Source organism: Oenanthe melanoleuca, chromosome 2 (genome assembly GCF_029582105.1).
Source record: "Oenanthe melanoleuca isolate GR-GAL-2019-014 chromosome 2, OMel1.0, whole genome shotgun sequence".
Taxonomy (NCBI): Eukaryota; Metazoa; Chordata; class Aves; order Passeriformes; family Muscicapidae; genus Oenanthe; species Oenanthe melanoleuca.
The window spans coordinates 129,003,268-129,023,140 of NC_079335.1; the positions used below are offsets into that span (position 1 = coordinate 129,003,268).

General features: G+C 37.5%; 1 protein-coding gene across 1 annotated transcript in view; it reads left to right on the plus strand.

Moving 5' to 3' along the window:
• The window catches only part of LOC130250439 (macrophage mannose receptor 1-like), a 29,369-nt gene extending 10,026 nt beyond the window's left edge, over positions 1-19,343 (plus strand). The window contains exons 12-30 of the mRNA XM_056486163.1: positions 278-480; positions 849-970; positions 1,233-1,320; positions 2,005-2,149; positions 2,623-2,658; positions 2,748-2,917; positions 3,781-3,848; positions 5,117-5,217; positions 6,409-6,551; positions 8,051-8,165; positions 9,351-9,499; positions 10,980-11,082; positions 11,892-12,124; positions 13,537-13,702; positions 14,697-14,849; positions 15,104-15,220; positions 16,585-16,752; positions 17,366-17,407; positions 17,816-19,343. Coding sequence (XP_056342138.1) covers positions 278-480; positions 849-970; positions 1,233-1,320; positions 2,005-2,149; positions 2,623-2,658; positions 2,748-2,917; positions 3,781-3,848; positions 5,117-5,217; positions 6,409-6,551; positions 8,051-8,165; positions 9,351-9,499; positions 10,980-11,082; positions 11,892-12,124; positions 13,537-13,702; positions 14,697-14,849; positions 15,104-15,220; positions 16,585-16,752; positions 17,366-17,407; positions 17,816-18,054 — 2,561 coding nt within the window. The 3' untranslated portion in view covers positions 18,055-19,343. The remainder of the gene's footprint in view (positions 1-277; positions 481-848; positions 971-1,232; positions 1,321-2,004; positions 2,150-2,622; positions 2,659-2,747; positions 2,918-3,780; positions 3,849-5,116; positions 5,218-6,408; positions 6,552-8,050; positions 8,166-9,350; positions 9,500-10,979; positions 11,083-11,891; positions 12,125-13,536; positions 13,703-14,696; positions 14,850-15,103; positions 15,221-16,584; positions 16,753-17,365; positions 17,408-17,815) is intronic.
• The last annotated feature ends 530 nt before the right edge of the window (positions 19,344-19,873 follow it).

Here is a 19,873-nt window from a genome sequence, read left to right on the forward strand (position 1 = left end):
TGAAGGGATAGATCAGGGATTGTGGCAACTCCTCCTAGAAGATCACTTGGGACTGGTATCAGTAGGTTTTTGTTGTTTTATGGGTATTTTTAAGTAACTCCTAGAATAATGTAAGAGGAACTTACATTAAAAAATCTTTTAATTATTTAATAGGAATGCATATGAGTTATTGTGAGCCATTGGTGTCCAAACACAGCAGGAACATGTTACTTAAATTAGCAGCAGATATTTTGAGAGTAGTCATCAATAAAGTTTAACAACTTTATGTTTTATGAAGGAGAGGAGTCAGGCTGCGTGGCCATGGCAACAGGAAGTTCAGCTGGATTATGGGATATTTTGAACTGTGAAGAAACAAACACTTTTCTCTGCAAGCACCTGGTGGAGGGAATCACCCCCCCTCCTCCTCCTCCAACAACACCCCCTGTCCTGTTTTGCCCAGAGGGATGGCAGTCTATTTCTCAGAGCAGCTTCTGCTTCAAAGTAGGTATTTAATTTCTGAATGCAAATGTTTACCATTTAAATAGGAATATATTTTGTTCATGGAAGGTGGATTTTACCTTGCCTGCTTGACAGATAGCAGCATGTCTGCAGCCATCCCCAAGTGGTATAGCTGGGAAATGCTGGAAAAAGCTGTGTGAATGGAACTGAAGTTTGGAGCCACAGGAAATCTGAGATGATAGGAAAAGCAATAATCAAATTTGATAGACAACCACAGGTCAAATGGTTGAGCACTTAATTAGTCAGTAATAGAACGAGACCAAAATATCAGAAGAAAGATAAAAGCCCATATTTGTGTTTCTAAATATCTGCAATACCCAACACAGTGTTTAATTGCCCACTTTCTATAGATTTTCCAGGGAGGAAGGGAAAAAATGAAAACATGGTTTGAAGCAAGAGATTTTTGCAGAGCCATTGGAGGAGATCTTGCATGTATCCACAATCAAGAAGAGCAAAACCTGATAACTAGACTGTAAGTATCTGCAAAGTCTATCATTTAAATATAAGAAGAACTTAAGGCATTTGTGATCCTTCCCATAAAGTTGTGTGTTTCACTGCTTCCTGGCATGTGCAGTTCCAGACTGTTTTTCCCCACATGACAACTGAATTATTTCTTTATATGATTGTCTCAAATTATACTCAAAGTATCAAGTGTGCTGACAATATTGTAGTGCTATACATTCCCCTTCTGTGTTTCATGCTGTGTCTGATTCTCTCTATTTGTAATTATTCAGAGAGAGAGGTTATATTCACTATTCTTACTGGATGGGTTTAAGTGCCTTGGACTCTGATGCTGGATTTACATGGAGTGATGGCTCACCAGTGAGTAAATAATTCTTTATTTCAGCTTTTTGAGTATTTTTTTGTGTTTCTCCTGGCAGACAGCTCTCCTGACTCCTATATAAAATGCAAGAGACATTAAGTCTTTAGGATATGATTCCTCTGTAAGAATTAGTCTTAAATCTTCTGATAGTTCATAGTTATAGATAAAAATACAACATTTACAGTAATGAAAGGTGATGGAATCTAGCTCCTGATTTAATCACGTCTGATTGTGCTGATCTCTATATTCCCATTTGTCATATGCTGCAAGAAATAATTCTGTACATCTACACCAGCTTGACTTTGCTGCCCTCATTGTCATAAGTAGATCAAGATCTGCCAGCCCAAGGCAGCACCAATGGATTGTATTGGGTTGGAAGATGGGAGCAGGATAAACAACCCAGAAATCAGAGAATATATTTCTTTTTAGAACTTGACAGGAGAACATCAACTCTCCTGGTAACAAATGGGCCAAGAACTTTCTGGTTTACTAACATGGTTATAAATACACAGATTAATTATTATTCTATTCAAGTGTCATGCACTTCTCCTTAAAAGGTTTGGCATTAAAGAACAAGCTGGACCCTGAAATCAAATGAAATACATTCTTCTTGAACAGAATTATACAAGACAATTGTTTCCTTTTAAAAGGAAAATAGTAACAAAGTTGTGTTTCCAATACAGGTAAATTTTGAGAAATGGTCGCATGGAGAACCAAACAATTATGATGGGAATGAGAAATGTGGTGTCTTTACTGGCTATCTCAATATGAACTGGAATGATTTATTTTGTGAACACATGCTGGATTTTGCTTGCCAAATTAAAAAAGGTAAGAAAACTTTCTGCCTTTAATGACTTTTAGAGGTAGATAAGAACATCCTTCCCAGGTCAGATCACACTCTGCATGTATTAGAGACAGCTGTGACATCAATCACAATAAAGCAGTTTATACGTACATTTTTTCAGTAAAGGCAGTTGAAAACTATTAATTAATCCATGAAATACACAGCCAGGTTTATAAAGTTGTATACAGTACATTGGGGAAGAGAAACACAGCAGCCTAAAGTTGGGCATTGTTGCTATAAGCTCAACTGATGTTCTGTGACCTTAATCTAATATACTGTTTGATGAATGTAGGAACCTTTTTTTCAGACACTCTGAGAAATTCTGTGACAAAAATAAGCAACTCTTATGAGTAACCCCTAAGATTGTCACTTGGAATTGAAATGTTAACTTCTGTGTAAATATAATTGAGAGAGACCTGAGAAACATAACATACTCAAATATTGATTTATGTTGCAGGAACCTCACTGAAACCAGAGCCTAATTCTACATTCAGTAAGTCTTGTGCTTCCAATGAAAAAAAATTAATTAGCATGTAATGAAGTTAATTTCTATTACGGGCTAATGAATGTTTTAATTTGCAGATTACGAACACCTTGCTGGTGAAGATGACTGGATAATTTACAATCACAAGCAATACTACTTCAGCAAGGATGCAATGTCTATGGAAAGAGCCAGAGGCTTTTGCAAGAAGAATGGTGGTGACCTTGTTGTCATTGAGAGTGAAACTGAAAAAAATTTTCTGTGGAAATATGTAAGAAACATGTTTGCTTGAAAAATGCACCATTTTGCTCTGAACTGAGGCACATTTTTTCAGCTGGTTTGTGAAATATTAAGAAGTGGTCCCCATCATAAAAAACCCCTCAGTTCCACCTTTCATCTTTTCCTTGGCTTATCTACTTAGAAACTTTATTATAATAATTATTTTAATAACTTACTATGCATAGACAAATTCTCAGCTTCCTTTCAGGAATGCTCTCAGGGTGCAACTTTCAAAGACTTTGCTTGTTAAGATGAAAGCTGCAATTACTAATTATGGTGTTTTTTTTCTTACTCATTCTTTTCATGGAATTAAAAAAAAGACTTTGTCAAAATTGTTCTCATATTTGCAGCAAAAGGTTTGATTTAGAATATTTTTTATAGGAAGAGAATGGCCTGGTGATAATGTACTGTTCTGGAAATAGTTTTCTATTATTAAAATCAAATTTTATTACATTCTTTCCTCCACATGACTAAGTACAAATCCCCACAATTTACTGGCAACCTTTCAGCAAATTCTGATTATGTTTTCCTAAAACTCTCAAAAATATTGTTATAAGCCTGCTTAAGAGGTCATTCTTTCCTTCTTAGCAAAGGTTTTTGTTTTTTTTTCTCCATTTCTTTTTGAAATAATTTGCTGCATTTCTCCCCTCCCCCCGCCCTTAGTTATACACTGAAAATTGGAGGAAAAATCTTGAATTTTGTAGTTTGGGCACATAATTCCATCAACTCCCTTTACATTATACACTATCCAATTGTGCAACAGAAACTACAGCATTTTTTGAACTTTTTTTAAAATTTTAATTGCTATCTATTTTATTACAGCTAAAGTAAATTTGTTTGGTTTTTTTGTTTTAGATTTTCTATAAAGACTGGGGAAACAACTTCTACATTGGCTTAAGTGTGAGCCTTGACAGAACATTCCGGTAGGTGAAAACAAATTAATTTTGTCAGACTCATAATGTATCCACATTTGACATGGTAGGCTCCAGGTGATGAAATTCAATGACTGACACTACCTGTAGACAGGTTTATGTCCTCACACAGAGTTTTAAAATGGGACTCTGCTCCTCAGTGAGGCACTTCTCCCACCATATTTTCACTATTTCTACCCCTGGAGCCTTGGATGTGTTGCAGCTGTGTCTCCTGTGACATTTTTCTCTCTTTTCCTAGAGCATTATTCTGGGGTTCAAAGCTTGGTCAGATGAGTCTCAGATTCTTCATTTTAGTATTTTTTCTGTTGTCTCAGGTTGCCTTTGTTGGGCACAAACCACAAACCACAGAGGCTCTGTAGTCTCAACTCCTGGAGATTCTGCTTTCTACATCACATTCATTGCTCAGATAATTTTCCCAGTCCTCCCTTGTTTCCTCACTAGTTTCATTCTCTTCCCTGCTGGATGAAGATGTCACTCTGCTTCATATTCTTTATCCTAGTTTATTACATGCTTTTTTCCAGTTTGATTCAGGAGGTTTGCAAGCATCTAAGCATCCTGATGAATTCCAAATCTGTAATTTACTTCCAAAAATATGCATGCACGCACTTAGTGTCTGAAATTGGAAGAACATTGAATTGTCCTGGAGGTGTTAGGGCCTAAAGATTGTCAGTCTTGTCTGATTAATTACTTGACTTGCAGCACACTGAAGCCTTTCCACTTTTTTCATGGCTAGTTTTTGAAAATAAATGTGTGAATCACCAAGCTAGGAAATGATTGATGCATAATTGGAAAAAATAGCAAATAGGTGTGTAACATTAAAGATTTTCTATGCTTAACAAAATGGTTCCAACTGGTTCCCAGTATATGGTCCAAGTTTCTTTTTTGCCCTACAAGATCTTATATTATTGCTTTTGACCCAGGAAATTGCTGAAATGAGCTCAGGTGTCTGTTTCTGTGCTCCAGAGAAATCCAGTGCTAGACTGGTGCATTTCCAGCACATTGTCAGTGTTCAGAGACCAGGTTAAGGTGGGACACCAGTAAAGATGATTTGTCCAGACCTGGTCTGAGTCAGGCAGCTGGTATGAAAGTATTTTTTACTAATCCCAAGTGAAAGGTCTTGGTTTCCTTTTAACAGAGATCAACGTGTTTGTAAGCTAAGATACATGAAACTTAAAATACAAAACTCAAATATATCCTTTGCAAAGAAATATTAACTAATTCAACTTAAAATTAAAATTCCCTCAAATTACTTCTTTCAGGTGGATGGATGGAACATCAGTGAACTATGTTGCCTGGGCTCCAAATGAACCCAATTTTGCAAATAATGATGAAAACTGTGTGGTCATGTATACCCATACAGGTGGGTGCTGTAACAACATTCAATCTGCAGGGTGTGCCTTGGGCCTGGGAGGGCTGGGTGGGTTATAACACTGAGCAGGCTGATACTTCAGTAGTCTCTTCTTTTATTTATGTATTTTTAAAAAATTTAACTCTGTTTAGCTAACACATTGAATTACACCTGCAATTTTTTAAGAAAATTTCTAAGTGAACAAATCAGCTAAGCATCAGACAACTGGCAGACAGAGTCAGTATTATTTATCCTCTAACTTCTGTCCATTTCATGCCTACCTCTCCAGGATATTAGCTGTCTGTTTTCATTTGTGCTGTTCCTAAAAACTGAGGGTTTGGCCATGACTTGGATTATTAAGCAACATTATACAATATTTTAATTAAAATAAAATATTCTTTAATATCCATTAATACAGAGAACTGGAAGCAATTGTGTTTATGCTATTCAAGAACTTTTTCTTTTTTTTGGATCAGTAAATCTTTTCTACTTTTAAACATTTCTAGTCTCAAAATCTATAGCTGAGGTGATCTTCCTAGGCTCTCTTAGAGGTGAATGGAAGGATATGGACACTTTTGGAGAGTAAATATTATGTCCTGGTTGGAAATCTTCTTTCGGATAAGATGAGTCATGTCCTTAACTTCTCTGAATTAAAATCAATGCCCATTAAACATTAGGTGTGAAAAATTCTGCTGTAGGTAATTCCCTGTAACTGTCTGCAGTCAATGAAATGTATGCCATTTTCTTATTCATTCCTGATCTGTGAAATGGGGATTATGTTAATGTTATCCTCTTAAATCAAACTCCAATAGGCAGAAAAGACATCAGAAAACTCTAAGACTGTGAGAAGCTCAGGTAGGAAGGTAATCAGGACTGAGTGCCTTATATAGACAGAGCAACTCCAGAGACTTTACAGACACCAGAGATTTAAACATTTGAACTAAAACTCCCTTTGTCAATGCTATGGTTTTGCAACATTGAAATATCACTGTTTCTAGATGAATTATTTATATTCTAAATTTTGCTGGAAACCTGAATATTTAGAAGAAACAGACATACAATTACTTATTGGGACAGAAATACAAATGCTGTGACAAGTTTTACTTCTTACAATAGATTTTCTTTAGGAAAGGACACTTTCTATCTCAGCCACAGCTGCATTTTGTTTTGTTTTGCTTTGTTTTAATTCTAATTTGCTTTCAGGTACATGGAATGACATCAACTGTGGCAGTGTTGAGTTATTCATCTGTGAAAGGCTTAACGATACTGTTCGTCCCACTGTTGCTCCCACCTCACCACCACCAAAGGGTGGGTGTATGGAAGACTGGCTCCTCTTTGACAACAAGGTACAGCATGAAATGTCAATATATTTCATTTTTAAAAGAGCAGAATGAAAAAAAAATATTTGAATCAGTTTTTGAGTTGCAGCAGGGTTTTTAGTTATGACAAATTTGTTCAGTTCATGTGTAAAGACCTTAAAATTACAAATCCTGAAACAGAAATTACACCCTCTGTTGGGACCACAGCAGTTATGAGGGAGATTTTGAGACATACAAGAAGAAAGCTTCATCTTACAACAACTCTGCTTGAGGGAAGCTGCTTATCTATCTTTGGCAACACAAAACACTAAAAAATTCTCATTTACTGTGCTGAGCTTTTCTGGCTCTCACATGCTGCCTGGACACTTAGTCATCCTTTGCCCTCTATGCAATGGCTCTTAAGTCTCCAAGGCATCTTCTCTTGAGCAAATTTATCAATTTTTTTTTTTCTATAACCAAACAATATAAGGATTTTAAATAATCCAGTTATAAGATTTGCTGCACTTTATTATATACAATCACTCTATAGCATTCTCAAAAGACAAAACTACGGGATAAGAGACTGTGTGTGATAAATATCTGTAGATTTTCATCAATGAAGCTATAAAAGGTACAAAGCAACAGTGTACACTACAATTCTAGCAATTGGAATACAATAATAATTCTCAATAACATTGTTTTGTCTAGTTCTGTCTGTCTTCCCTTTGGTTCAGCAAAAATATTTCCGTTTAATAGAGCTTCTTTCCTTGAGATCCACTGGTTGTATTCCTTTTCCTCCTTTCTCTCACTCCTGAGGAAAACTTAGTGCTTTCCATTTCATGGTGCTCTCTCCAGCTAAAATCTCTCTCTTGCTCACCTGCTGGAACAGGAGCTTCAAAGGCTCTTCCCTTGACTCTTCCCTAAGTTTTTATGCACCACTTCTGAACACCTTTCCTTTTCCTCCATTTTTCCACAAACTGACTGTTTAATCTTTCATTTATTTACATGCTTTAGGTAGCACATTTGGTTCGCTTGGCTCTGACAAAGCTGTCTAATGACTCAGACCTCATAAGAGCATAATTCAAGAAATGATAAATTAATAGTTTTCTTTACAGTGTCAGAATAATTTTCTTTCTGTGATTATCCTGTGAGACCCAAATCTGGTTTGACAAATAGTTCAGCAGCAGATGAGGTATTTTGCTCCAATAGCATACCTTATCCTATTTTGTTTTCTGAGGTCTTCAGCATTTCTCTGATGGTCACATCTCAGAATTGTGCTCAGAAGGTTTGAAGCAATATCTGCTGAGATCAATAGACTGACATGTTCCTTCTTTTAAGTATATGCCAGAATATTGGGCTTTATACTAATTTTCTAGTACAGGTCTTCTCTGTCATTTAAACCCAAAGACAAGCCAGAAATTACTGTTAAATTAGCTAACCTCCCCTTGTATGTGAAATATCCAGTTAATTTTTTGTTACAAACAGGCATTTTCTTCAGAAATTAAAACAGCATCTAGATTCAGATTTGGCCCACTTTTCTTTTTCAGTGCTTCAAAGCCTTTGGCTTCAATGAAAATGACACTTTGACATGGCATGCTGCACGAAACAACTGCATTGATCTTGGGGGAAATCTGGCTACTATATCAAAAAAGGAAGAGCAAGGTATAAAGTATCAATGTTTTGGCACTAATGATAAAAAGACTAAAAAAATATGTTAGAGCTTCTGCCATATATGCAGCTATTTATTCCATATGAATAAAATTTATCCTGAATGAAAAACTGCACCTTTGGAAAAATGCTTGCATAGGGTTTTAGTGTCGTGATTAACTATTAAAATCATAGTTTGGAGGTTAATATAGAATGTGCTGCTCAAATACTAATTTTTTTTTATTAGAGGCTTGTCATATAATTAAATGTCCAATTTGGTTTTTTTTTGTTGTTGTTGTTTTTTGTTTTTTTGTTTTTTTTTTTTAATTTTAGGAAACTAGCTAATCATTGAGGTCATTCCAGCTCTGGTCAATCTATGATTCTATGCCAAATGCTGTGGGTGTCAGTGCAGGGTGCATCCTCAGGCAGCAGAAGGCTCCAGCTCCCCCTGTTCCCCTTGTTCTGCTGGACCTCAGCCCCTGCTGGTCTTGCTGCTCAGCATGCTGCAAATGTTTCAAGAGCCTCTTGCCTCATGTTTGCTAGGGAGATGAGCTGCCTCAGGTCCTGGGGGATGCACATGGACCATTTCCTTCCTCACTGCCTCACTGCTAGTGGTTTAAACTTCTTTTCTGTAGCAGAGGAAAGAGATTATTTTAATGGAAAGTCAGTCCAGGCAGGAGCTAAGGAGATCAGCATCTGGCATTCTGCAAGTTCATATGCACTTGGTTCACACATACTTGGTTACTAAGTAAAGTTTTTTTTGTGTTATTCCTGTTTGGAAATGAAGTTATTAAGTCAGATTAACAAAGAATTAACCAAAGAAGAAAAGGGAGTGGACACTCTGTGGGCTCATTTTCTACATGCCAAGGCTTAGTGTCCTCATGTTGATTTCTGTAATACATTAGAACATTTTCTGTGCTTCCTCAGATGATGAACAACATAGAGGAGCTTACAAATAAATTCCTGTTTTATTAAAGATTTGCCCATCTTTGAATTTTTAAATACTCTTTTTCAATTCTAACTTCAGATGACTGATGTTAAACATCTATTCATATATATTAATTTTATTTTTTTCATAAGATTGGCACCTTATTATAAAGAGAAAACTCACCATCCTGGTTCCAGACACTCTGAAGTTGTGGTGCTGGGGAAGAGTGCATTCAGTTCCTTCCTTATACAATTTTTCTTTTTTCCCTTCAGCTTTCCTTATGTCCCTCTTAAAAAATGTTGCAACTGATGCTTGGATTGGACTGAATGACATAAATCAGGAGCACACATACTTATGGACAGATGGAAGCCCAGTAGACTATACAAATTGGGCAAAAGGTTCCCGAAGTTATTACAGTATGGTAAGCATCAATTTCTGTTTGTCACTTAAACATTGTAACTTTGGTAGATGAGCTAAATGTATGTAGCTTCTATTGTATTTCTGTCTTTCCCTTTATGAGGATTTTTAGTAGTTTCATTGCTTTTTAAAAGCAGAGTAGCCATGTGGGAAATGTATCTACACACATTTTTTCAGCTTCTGTATTTGTTATGGTTCTGTATGAATCCAGACAGAGGTTTGGAAGAATTATGCAAAATTCAGACAAGTGAGCGATTTCCCTCACTTTATCATGACTCATGAGGATATTGGAATTAACCATAGCATAAACTACATAATTTTGGGATGTGGTGAGTGTCATTTAGATTTAATGAAAATACCCAGATAATTGCCTGCATTGACAGTTCTTGGCACTGAGCCTGTCAAGATAAATGCATTGAATGAAATACTCAAAAGGGGGAGTCTGGGTCTTCCTTTCTAATTTTTACCTTCCCCTAATCTTCATTTTGAAAAAAATTTTCTCTATGCTTTGAAACTTCTGGCATCTCGATACCTTTTTGTGTGTAATTGTAAGACAAAACTCACTGTTACTCAGTAATTGTGAAATGGCCAATGTAGAATACTGCCCAAGAGTATTATTTCTACCCTCCTGTGCTAGCTCTACCAAGTTTCTCTCTTTTCATAAGAGAATTGCTTCACATTCAGTTAAAATGGAAAAATGTTCTTGGAGGTCCAGCTACCATCAGGCTAGAGCTGGATTTTGGGATCTCCAGGGCTTCCCCATCTCACACATACCTATGCTTTCTGCAGGAGGCTGTGACCATTCCCCTCCAGAAATCACTTCACATACAACTTCTTTGTTTTGCAGACAGACCTGGGCTGGTGCCAGAAGGGGGTTTAGAGGTAGCATAAGGTTATACTGAGGTTATACTGAGCTACTGCCTCCTCCTGCAGGAGGCCAGCCACATCTCATGCTGTGGGAGGAAAGGAGGAAGGAAAAGGGTCCAAAGTGCAGCAGAAAGGGTGTTGGAGGTGTCTCCCACAAAAGGATGTTTCTAACAAACTGCCTCTATGTTACTGCACTGTGGTGACCACTTTGCTTCTTAGTCCTGAAGTGGGGCAGAAAGAGGAATTCAGCTTCAGTGCTTCAGAGGAGGAATTCCCCATAACTTCTAGGAAAACAGCAACACACCTACGGGCCAGACCTGGCACACACATGCACTTACATGCAGGGCCATGCACATTTATGAACATCCAGATGGTCCCAGACACACCTTCCTCCCTCTGTGCTGCGCTTTGATGCTCCCTCTGTCATCCAAGGGCAGACTTCCCTAGGCTGCAAAGGCTTATTGCCATATAATGTGCCTATCCATTGGTTGTATGAGTTTTATGACCTTCATGTGATTCCTCTGTATGTGCCTGTAGGTGACACATGTGTATCCAGAAGTAGGAACGCTTCCTACCTATTCACATATTTTTTCTTGTTAATTTCCTTTCTTTTGTAGGACGATTGTGTCTTTTTGATGAAGAACCCTATTGAACAGGCAGGGAAATGGAAAGATGAAGGATGTAAAGCAAGCAAAAGTTACATCTGTCAAAAAAGTTCTGGTGAGTTTTCGTTCATCATGTTTTAGTTGACCTGATTTATTGTGGTAATTTCAAACTAGTGCTAAAAATTACTTTCCTGTAATTCTGCCCTAACCTAACTAAAATTAGCGGTACTACCCCATGTATTATGGACCATTTTAACAAGATGATCACACATTTTATTTTTTTAGAGAAAATCTCTTAACTTTTTCTATTTCAAAGACTAGACCAATAAATTTTTAAAAAGTAGATCTATGTATCATCATGTAGCTTACTACTTTTGGCAAAGGTGGCTGAGTACACTGTCTTTACATCTTCAAAACTGAGATTTTTAATGGTATACTAAAAACACTATAAGTTCTTTATTTTTTAAAACTTCCCTTCTTGATTTTCTTTGCATTCTTTGTTAGACAATTTCAGCAGCAGCAGTCACATCCCTCTGCTTGCTCATGGTGTGTTTATCATACCCTGTTCCTTGTCAGATACGCAACAAATGCCAATATATAATGGAAAAATAGAAGGAATTGTTCCCTTTAATGCCCTACATTGGTACAATATGGTTTAGGTAGGTCTGGTCCTTACAAGGTGTATTTCTGGGAGTGATACAGATACTTATTCTAAAAGGTCATTCTGACAAGTATTAGAAAATTTTGTCATAGTACATGAAAATGTGGCTTTCATCACTGCAGGGTTTTTTTGGACATATCTTAATTTGTTATTGCAGTTTCTCTTAATTACATGACAATTCCAGGATACTAGATCTTCTCTCAGTGTCACAAGTCTAAGCCAATATAAAGTAAGATTTTTGGTTGCTCTTTTTCTTGTTACAGACCCCAAACTGCCACACTCTGAACCCACACTTCCAGCGTTTGGCTTTAACAGTTACGGTGATGACCGCTATGAACTCATCAACTACAAAATGAGCTGGGAAAAAGCAGAGAAGAACTGCAGGGACCAGTCTGCAGAACTGGCCAGTATCCTGGACCCTTATGCTGAATCTTTCCTGTGGTTACAAATATTAAAGCAAGGGCAGCCTGTGTGGATTGGCCTTAACAGCAACATGGTGAGTCCACCAACTGCTTGTGGCAGTCATACTAATACCTTAAACGAGCTGCTGGTCAGACCCACAGACGTGTGGCAGGAATCAAAACCTTGCAGAGGTTCCTGACTTCCCTCCACTGAGGGGATTTACACATTTAATATTTGTCCATGGTATAAACAAGAGCTGCCACAACCCACACTTCAAGTGGGCTTCAGTGGTAAAAGCGTTGATGAAGTTCTCACTTCCTGCTCCATGGTCTACCACAAGCTCCTGTGGTGGAGCAGTGCTGTTTCTGAAGTCACACTGTGGAGCACAAAAAGGGAAAAAAAGGGTTAGAAATAGTTCTTTCTTTGTGAGTGTTTGTTTCAATTCACAGCCCAGCAGTACAAGAGCTCGTGCTGGGCAATAGTGGAAAGAGCAGAGCTCTGGCAGTGGAGACTCCTTAGGCTGGCTCTTGGAGCTAAAGCTGGTGCCTTGTGTAAAACTGCCAACAAACTCAGCTAAGAGTGGAAAGTCTGAAATGGGAAGCATTAGCAGAGGCATGTAAAAAAGAACACGTATAAATGAAATGTATCTGAATATTTTTGGAATTGAAGCTGGGAGGAAATCAAGTGGAAAGAGGTAGTGCAAGAGCTTGGTGGAACACAGATATGAGAGAGGGCATGGAACTGGAGCTGCACCTCAGTGAGAGCACTGGGAAACTGGGATTAGACAGGAATCTGGAATGAAACACAGCCAAGAGCCTCAAAGCAGAGAGGAAAGGAAATGGCACAAAGAACAGGATGGGAGGAATGATCTATGCTGCACAGGATGGGGTGACAGAAGCCATGGGTGTGACTAATGTCAGTCAGCCTCTGCAAACACTGGTGAATCCAGTGGCAAAATCATGCTTAGCTCATCTCTGGTAGCTGGTCCATGCAGGACCCACAAACTTATCACAAGTGCAGTTAGCATGGCTGGCAGGGGTCTGTGGTCCGGCCCCAAGGAAAGCCTCATCAGGGTTTCTCTCTCCAGTGAAACCTCAGATTCTTCTCTTTGCTTTCTAGATACCTAGAGAAGCCTGCTAGAGGAATGCTGACAATAGTTTCTCTGCAATCTTTATCTGATTTGTGTATATATGTGGACTCGTTTGATTAAATCTTCATTTGTATATTCACATTTATTACCTCAAGGCCCTTTGCCACTTAGGGTATGAGAAAAAAAGGTGTGAATTGAATAATGTATGCTGCATGCTAAGCTAACATCTGTAAGACCACTGCCCTACCTGCTGTGGAGAGTGGGACTGTGGACCAGTTTCTTACATATTCATGACATAATCTTGTGCAAGAAATAATGATTCTAAATTTTTCCTAATTTTTGCATAAATTCAAGTGCAATCTAATTCCAATCTAATTCTTGTATGTGACATAATTATAATTGTGATTTGCTTTTAGAGTGGTGGCCAGTACTTATGGTCAGATAGAAGGAGGAGCAGATATCTTAACTGGGCCAGTGGAGAACCAAATAAAAACAAAGCCTGTGTCTATTTAGATGTGGATGGTTTTTGGAAGACAGCATCTTGCAATGAAACATTTTTATCTCTCTGTAAGCAATCCAATGGTAAGTTCTGAACAGGACAAATGTGATTTGGGAGGCTGAAATTCGAGTTAATGTCTTTATTTGAATTTAGTTTTTCCACATATGCAAAGGTTTTGATAGAGAGTGTATGCCTTGTGATAAACTCTTGCTTTTTTAAAGGAATAACTCTCAGGTCCAATTTGTCTTGTGTGATTTCCAGACATTTCATTTCACAGCCCAGTCAACACATGCACATCATAAAGACAGCTGCAATATTTCATCCCACATGCCACAGCAGTTTTTTCCATCCTTGTTTGTCAAGAACTACAGAATCAATCAACTGTAGCCTAACTATAAATATATTAATGATATACTTTTACATTTAGAAGTGTCTTTTGAAGTATTGTGAGTTAAAAACTTCTGTCAGTATAGGAGCCAAATCAATTATTTGTCTCTTGCTTCTGCTCAAATACTTTAGCGCTCAAATATTGCATGCAATTTTCAAACATGTTTAAAATTATATAAGAAATGAATCATTTCTGCACTAAAATTCACAGCTAATTTTTTACTAATTTAAGCTCTCTTTTGGCTTTAATGAGGTGATGCAACAGGCTATAAATTTTGCTTTAACATTGATCAGGATGTATGATCTGCAAGGGCTGGTGCAGACAACTTCCCTGACTGACTTTTCTAGAAACAGGCTAGACACAAGCCAGAGACGTGGTGTTGAGATCCCTTATGTATTCTGACTCATTCCTCGTTCTGTTTCACACGTTTTAGGTAAAAATTGCCATGTTGAAGACAATTGCAGTTAGGCTGGTGTAAGCCTCCTTTGTCAGGCTGGAGAACCAGCTCCAACCAGAATAGTTTATTACTAGTTTGTCAGACTTAATTCAACACTTTATAATTAGTTAGGTCTACACCATATTCCTTTTCCTGGAATAAACATCATATTTGTAGGCTGAAGTGTGGTGCAGGAGTATATATTTCACTTGGATTTTGAAACTCCACTGAAACCTGTTTGTTTTCTTAACAGAGTTAATCCCCAGTGAACCCCCACAGCTTCCTGGGAGGTGTCCTGAGCCGAAGCGTGGCAGATCCTGGATTCCCTTCCGTGGGCACTGTTACTATGTTCACACCACTTCTGAGGAAAGCTGGCCTGATGCTTCCATGATGTGCATCCAAATGGGTAAGTGCCCTTTTCCATTAGGATATTTTAGAGGTTGTTTGTGTGTTTGGCTTTTTAATCCAGAACCAAATGATAATATGCAATGTGAGTATGTGTGTATCAATTATAAGTTACACCTAATTTAAACTTATCAAGCATTTTTACTATATGGCAATGCTGATCATGAAGCATGTAATGATTTTTTTATCGAGATAATTAATTTAAAATGAACAATCTTGCTGAAATTAAGTGTAATATTTAATTGATATTTTCAGGTGCCTCTCTGGTTTCCATAGAAGATTCGGCTGAAATGAATTTTCTCTTACTTTACTTGTCTCCACTTGCAAGTGACTTCAGAAAGTTTTGGATAGGATTGTTCAAAAACATTGATGGTATTTATTTCACAATGTATACTGAGATGATAATAGATACTAAATAAACAGAGTGAATACTAAGTACTACTAACATACTAAATAATAGTACCAATATACTAATAATTAATAACTAGTAGTGGAAAACTTACTAATTAATATTTAATAGATTTTCTGCTAAAATATGCAAAACATAAACCACCAAGTGGTCTACACTTTCTGTATCTTTGTTGCAATCAGAGTATATTTGTCTGTAAAAGGTTTTAGATTAACATTGCAGTAGTTGACTAAAACGGTTTCTTATTGCCTTTTTAAACTCAAATTACTTGACATTTAATACCTGTAGTTTTATAAGCAAAATGTTGTCTTGTCATTAAATTCTGAGTAAAATTAAATTAAAATTTATTTCTAGACAACACAGGGCATAACTCATATGATCTGCCTAGAAAAATTTATTCATCTAAATTTCAATGTTTTTTTCCATAAATTTTTGGTGGACCCTTTCATTTTAATCCAAATATATTTAATGTGGTTTTGTTTGGTTTTTTAAAACTGCTGTAATATCAAATTTGATACTGTATTCTATATCATTGAAATTCTGAATCCAGTTTTTCTTGTCAGATTGAATCCGTGTCTCTCACCACTGGCAGTGGTGGGCCAGGTTCATCTGTTCCAGCTGGAAATGAGCTCTACAATAGCAGTGACCTGTTCTGACCTGTCCCTGCCAGTGCTCAGCCCTCCCAGCTGTGCAAGCAGGGCCAGGAGGGAGCTGCAGCTGCAGGCAGGGACAGAGGAAGGGGCACTGAGGCAGCTGGATGTGCCAGGATGTGCCACAAAGCACGTGCTGAGGGAGAGAAGATTGCTGTAATTCCCACTTGATGGGAGACACCTCACTGTCAGCAGGAGATGAGATGACTAAAGAGAGAGCTAATTCAATTTGCAAAGATAATTAATTAATACAGCTCTAATAGAGTAGTTATTCACTGATCTTGAATACACACATAAAACAAATCTCCTGAGCATTCTCTATGCTTGCACTGCTGATACTGGCTTGTACAGGTGCTCTGCTTTTCTTAAGGATCCCAGTCACAGTCCTGGGTGCAGGCTTCAGCTAAAGGTCCTGGATAGCTGGACAGGGCTTTCTTACACCACTGACAGCTGTGAATGCTAATTAAGTTAACTTTGAGAGCATTTGCATCCGTTTGAAAAGCTCTGGCAGCTAAAAGAGTGAGAAATAAGTGCTCTAGAGTGAGAAATGGGTGCTCTGTGATACCAATTTAATCAACTAAAAAAATCCCTGATCTGATCTGATAAGCCATAGTGACCAGTAGACTAGATGTTATTCTCCATTTCAATCACTCACTAGGTATTACATTTGATTTTAGGAGAATGGATATGGATGGACAGAAGTGCAGTAGAATATGTCAACTGGGAGAAAGGAGAGCCTACAGTACTTTTTGATGAACACTGTGTTGACATGGACGTCTCAAGCGGAACCTGGAGGACCTATTACTGCTCTGTTGACCAGAATTTTATTTGCAAAGTCCCCAAAAGTAAGTTCTGAGTTTCTGTGCATTGGGTTCTTTTCAAAGTAGTGGTTAATATACATCAGGCCAATAGTGTTTAGGCACTGGGTACACTTCATGCATTGATGCTGATGAATGTGCATCTAAATCAAAGCCAAGAGTAATTTCTGCTAAAAATGATCAGAAATAACGCTGGAGAATAATCTGAGTCACTGTTTCCTCCTCTCAGTTTAAAAGCTTTGATCTCTGGGCATTTACTGTACCCTGGGGTAGGGAAGGACATATCTATTGAGGGTGCAGAGAACACTCATGGATATTATAGTTAGAGTGCAAGGAGCAGTAGATGATGAACAGATGATTAAACTAGAGAGTGCTGGGAAGAAAGGCAGATACTTTCTCAACAGGTAAGCTGAGGGGAAGCAGTACCCAGTCACTGGGCTCCTGCCAGGAGTGTCCCTATCCAGGGCAGGGAGGTTGAAACTAGATAATCTTTAAAACTCTTTCCAACCCAAACCATTCTAGTATTCAATGATTATTTAAAATTTGTTATGAACACAATGTAAAAATTATGTGTGCAATATTTATTTCATTGAACTGTTGCTTTCAAACTGCATAATATACATATTTTTTGATTTTGAAGTTGCTGAAGTTGAGCCAACCCATGATTCACCTGTCAATATCCGTAAGTTTTTTTTTTTAAGCCCAATAAACAGAAATTTCAGTACGTTTATAGGGGTTCACTATTTACAAGTGGAATTTCCTTCAGAAACTTTCATTTAAATATCCAGTTAACTGTCATGATTATTTTATTTTCATATATTATATATATTAAAAATGAGAACACATCTCTCAAACTGGATGTCTTCTTTTTTTTTCTTTACAAGTTGTATATGTAGTACTATATAATGCTCCTTAGAAAAGATTAAGCCACATCTTCCATTATTTATCTGGAATATGCATCAATTTTAACTGCTATTATGATTGTTCAGTACTTTTATTTTAACTCAGTTGCTTACTTAGGGAGATATTTGTTGTGTGCAACAGCAGTCTCTGGGCATTTTTAGCAATTGTTCTGTTTTGTCTTCCACAGCATCAATAAACAGACCTGCTGCTTCATCATCAAGTAGTTTAGGTGGGCTGATTTTCATGCTGATCTTTGTTCTGCTGGCTGGTACTGGCCTCACACTGTATTGTTTCTATAAAAGAAGACAAGATCGACAAATGTTTACAGCTGGCTTTGACAATGCCATATACCGTGGTGACCTTGGAACCCAGGAATCAAATTGTCTTGTGACCAACATTGAAGAAAATGAGCAGGCAACAATTTAATAGGCTGGGTAATCTTGGGCTTGATTTTGAAAATAATTTAAGTGTTGGCATACAACAATTCTTAAGGAAAGCAATTTTCTCCTATGGAAATTCTACTTAATTTTACATGGGGTGCTTCTTGCTTTCTGTACTAGCAGGAACAAGCAAACTTGCAAGGCAGATGCAGAGATCTGCTCACAAACTTTGGTACCTGGGAGGGTTGTTGAGCTTTCACATGGACCTGCAGCTATGTTATGTCAGACAACACTTAGGCAGCTCCAGTCTCTGCAGCATCACCTTAGGCACAAGAACTGTGTTCACCATATTCAGTTGTGAGAATATGGTCCTTAGCATGTTCCAGAAAGTATATCCAGACCTGTAGGTGTCCTGAAAGTGTCCTGCTGATCTCCAGCACAGACTGGCAGAATTGCACAGGTTGGACAGGATGTCCAAGCTCACCTGGTGCACATCCCTGTTTGAAGCAAGGCCAGGTCCCAGCCTCAGACACAACATGCTCCTGTGCTGTGGGTCCATCTTCTCTTTGCTACTGAGGTACCACAGAAACTCTTTGTGTTGCCCAGAATATCAGAATTAACATATTTTCCTCCTCTGTTTATGACTGATGAAAAGTGTAAATTGCATTTCTTCTGCTGTAGTTCTGTAACATACGCATTGAAAGATCAACTATTATGAGAGGTGGGAAAGTATTGTGAATATAAGGGTTTATCATTTAAACAGTCAAGCAGGGATCTCAAAGAATGCTGCAAAAGGGCAGGAAGTAAAGAAAAATTATACTTAATTCACACCTGAACATTTACATAAAAAGTATTTTTGGTATCTCCAATGCCAGTGTAGATTTCATAAATTTTTAGACCATTTTTTCAAAGCCTAATTTACCTTTAGTAAGTCTTTTCTACTTTCTGACCAAATTCTCACTGTCCAAGTCTGTTTTAAATCTTTGAGTCTTATTCTAGACTTCCATCATGATGGAGCTTATGTCATTGCATCTCTCTATGATCTACTGGTATATTCTCAGGCTTCATAAACCCTAAAAGAGGCTCACATACATGTGTTTTTCATTTTTACTTTCTGAGTGTCTTTTATGCCAAATGCAAACAACCAAAGGGCTCAAAGCTCTTAGTGCAGTGGATGTCCTTATTTAATTTGATATTTTTGATATTTTAATCTTTTCACAGGTTTTAATTGTGTTTAAGTTAAAACATTTTTTGTGTGTATGAAATACATGTAAATAAGTTTTTATTCTGCATTGGTTCACTAAAAGGGAATTAAAAGGCTGATTCTAAGTAAAAGTGTGTCTCTTCTTAAACAGAACAATTTATCATAACAGTGAAAAGAGGAAGGAGGTATGGGGCTCTTAAATTTTTATACACAAATGGGCATTCACTTTTCCTACTCAAGCATGTTCTTAAATGGTCTTTACCAATCTGTGAAACTGTCACATTGCTTCTTTATCTTCACATTTGAAGGTTTTACCCTAATAATTGTCCAAAGAAAGTGTTGTAATTTAAGATTACTTATGTGCTGTTCTACACCTGAAGTTTTTGAGACAGATTTTATATATAGCTCTTTCCTCTCAACATTTGCTGATAGCTACACTAGCTCCTCCTTTTGCATTTCACTGGCTACGTCTTTCAGGTCGCTCATCCCACCTGCTGTTCTCTCCTAGACCCTGTGCTGTGCTATGTAGGTCCTTTGACAGCTCACTGCACCAGTAGATACTTCAGCCAAGATCCTCACAGCACTGAGCAGATTAAAAAGATTTAATCCACTCTTGAAACACCTTCCATAAAGGGCCATTCTTTCTGGCCTGTGTTAATTG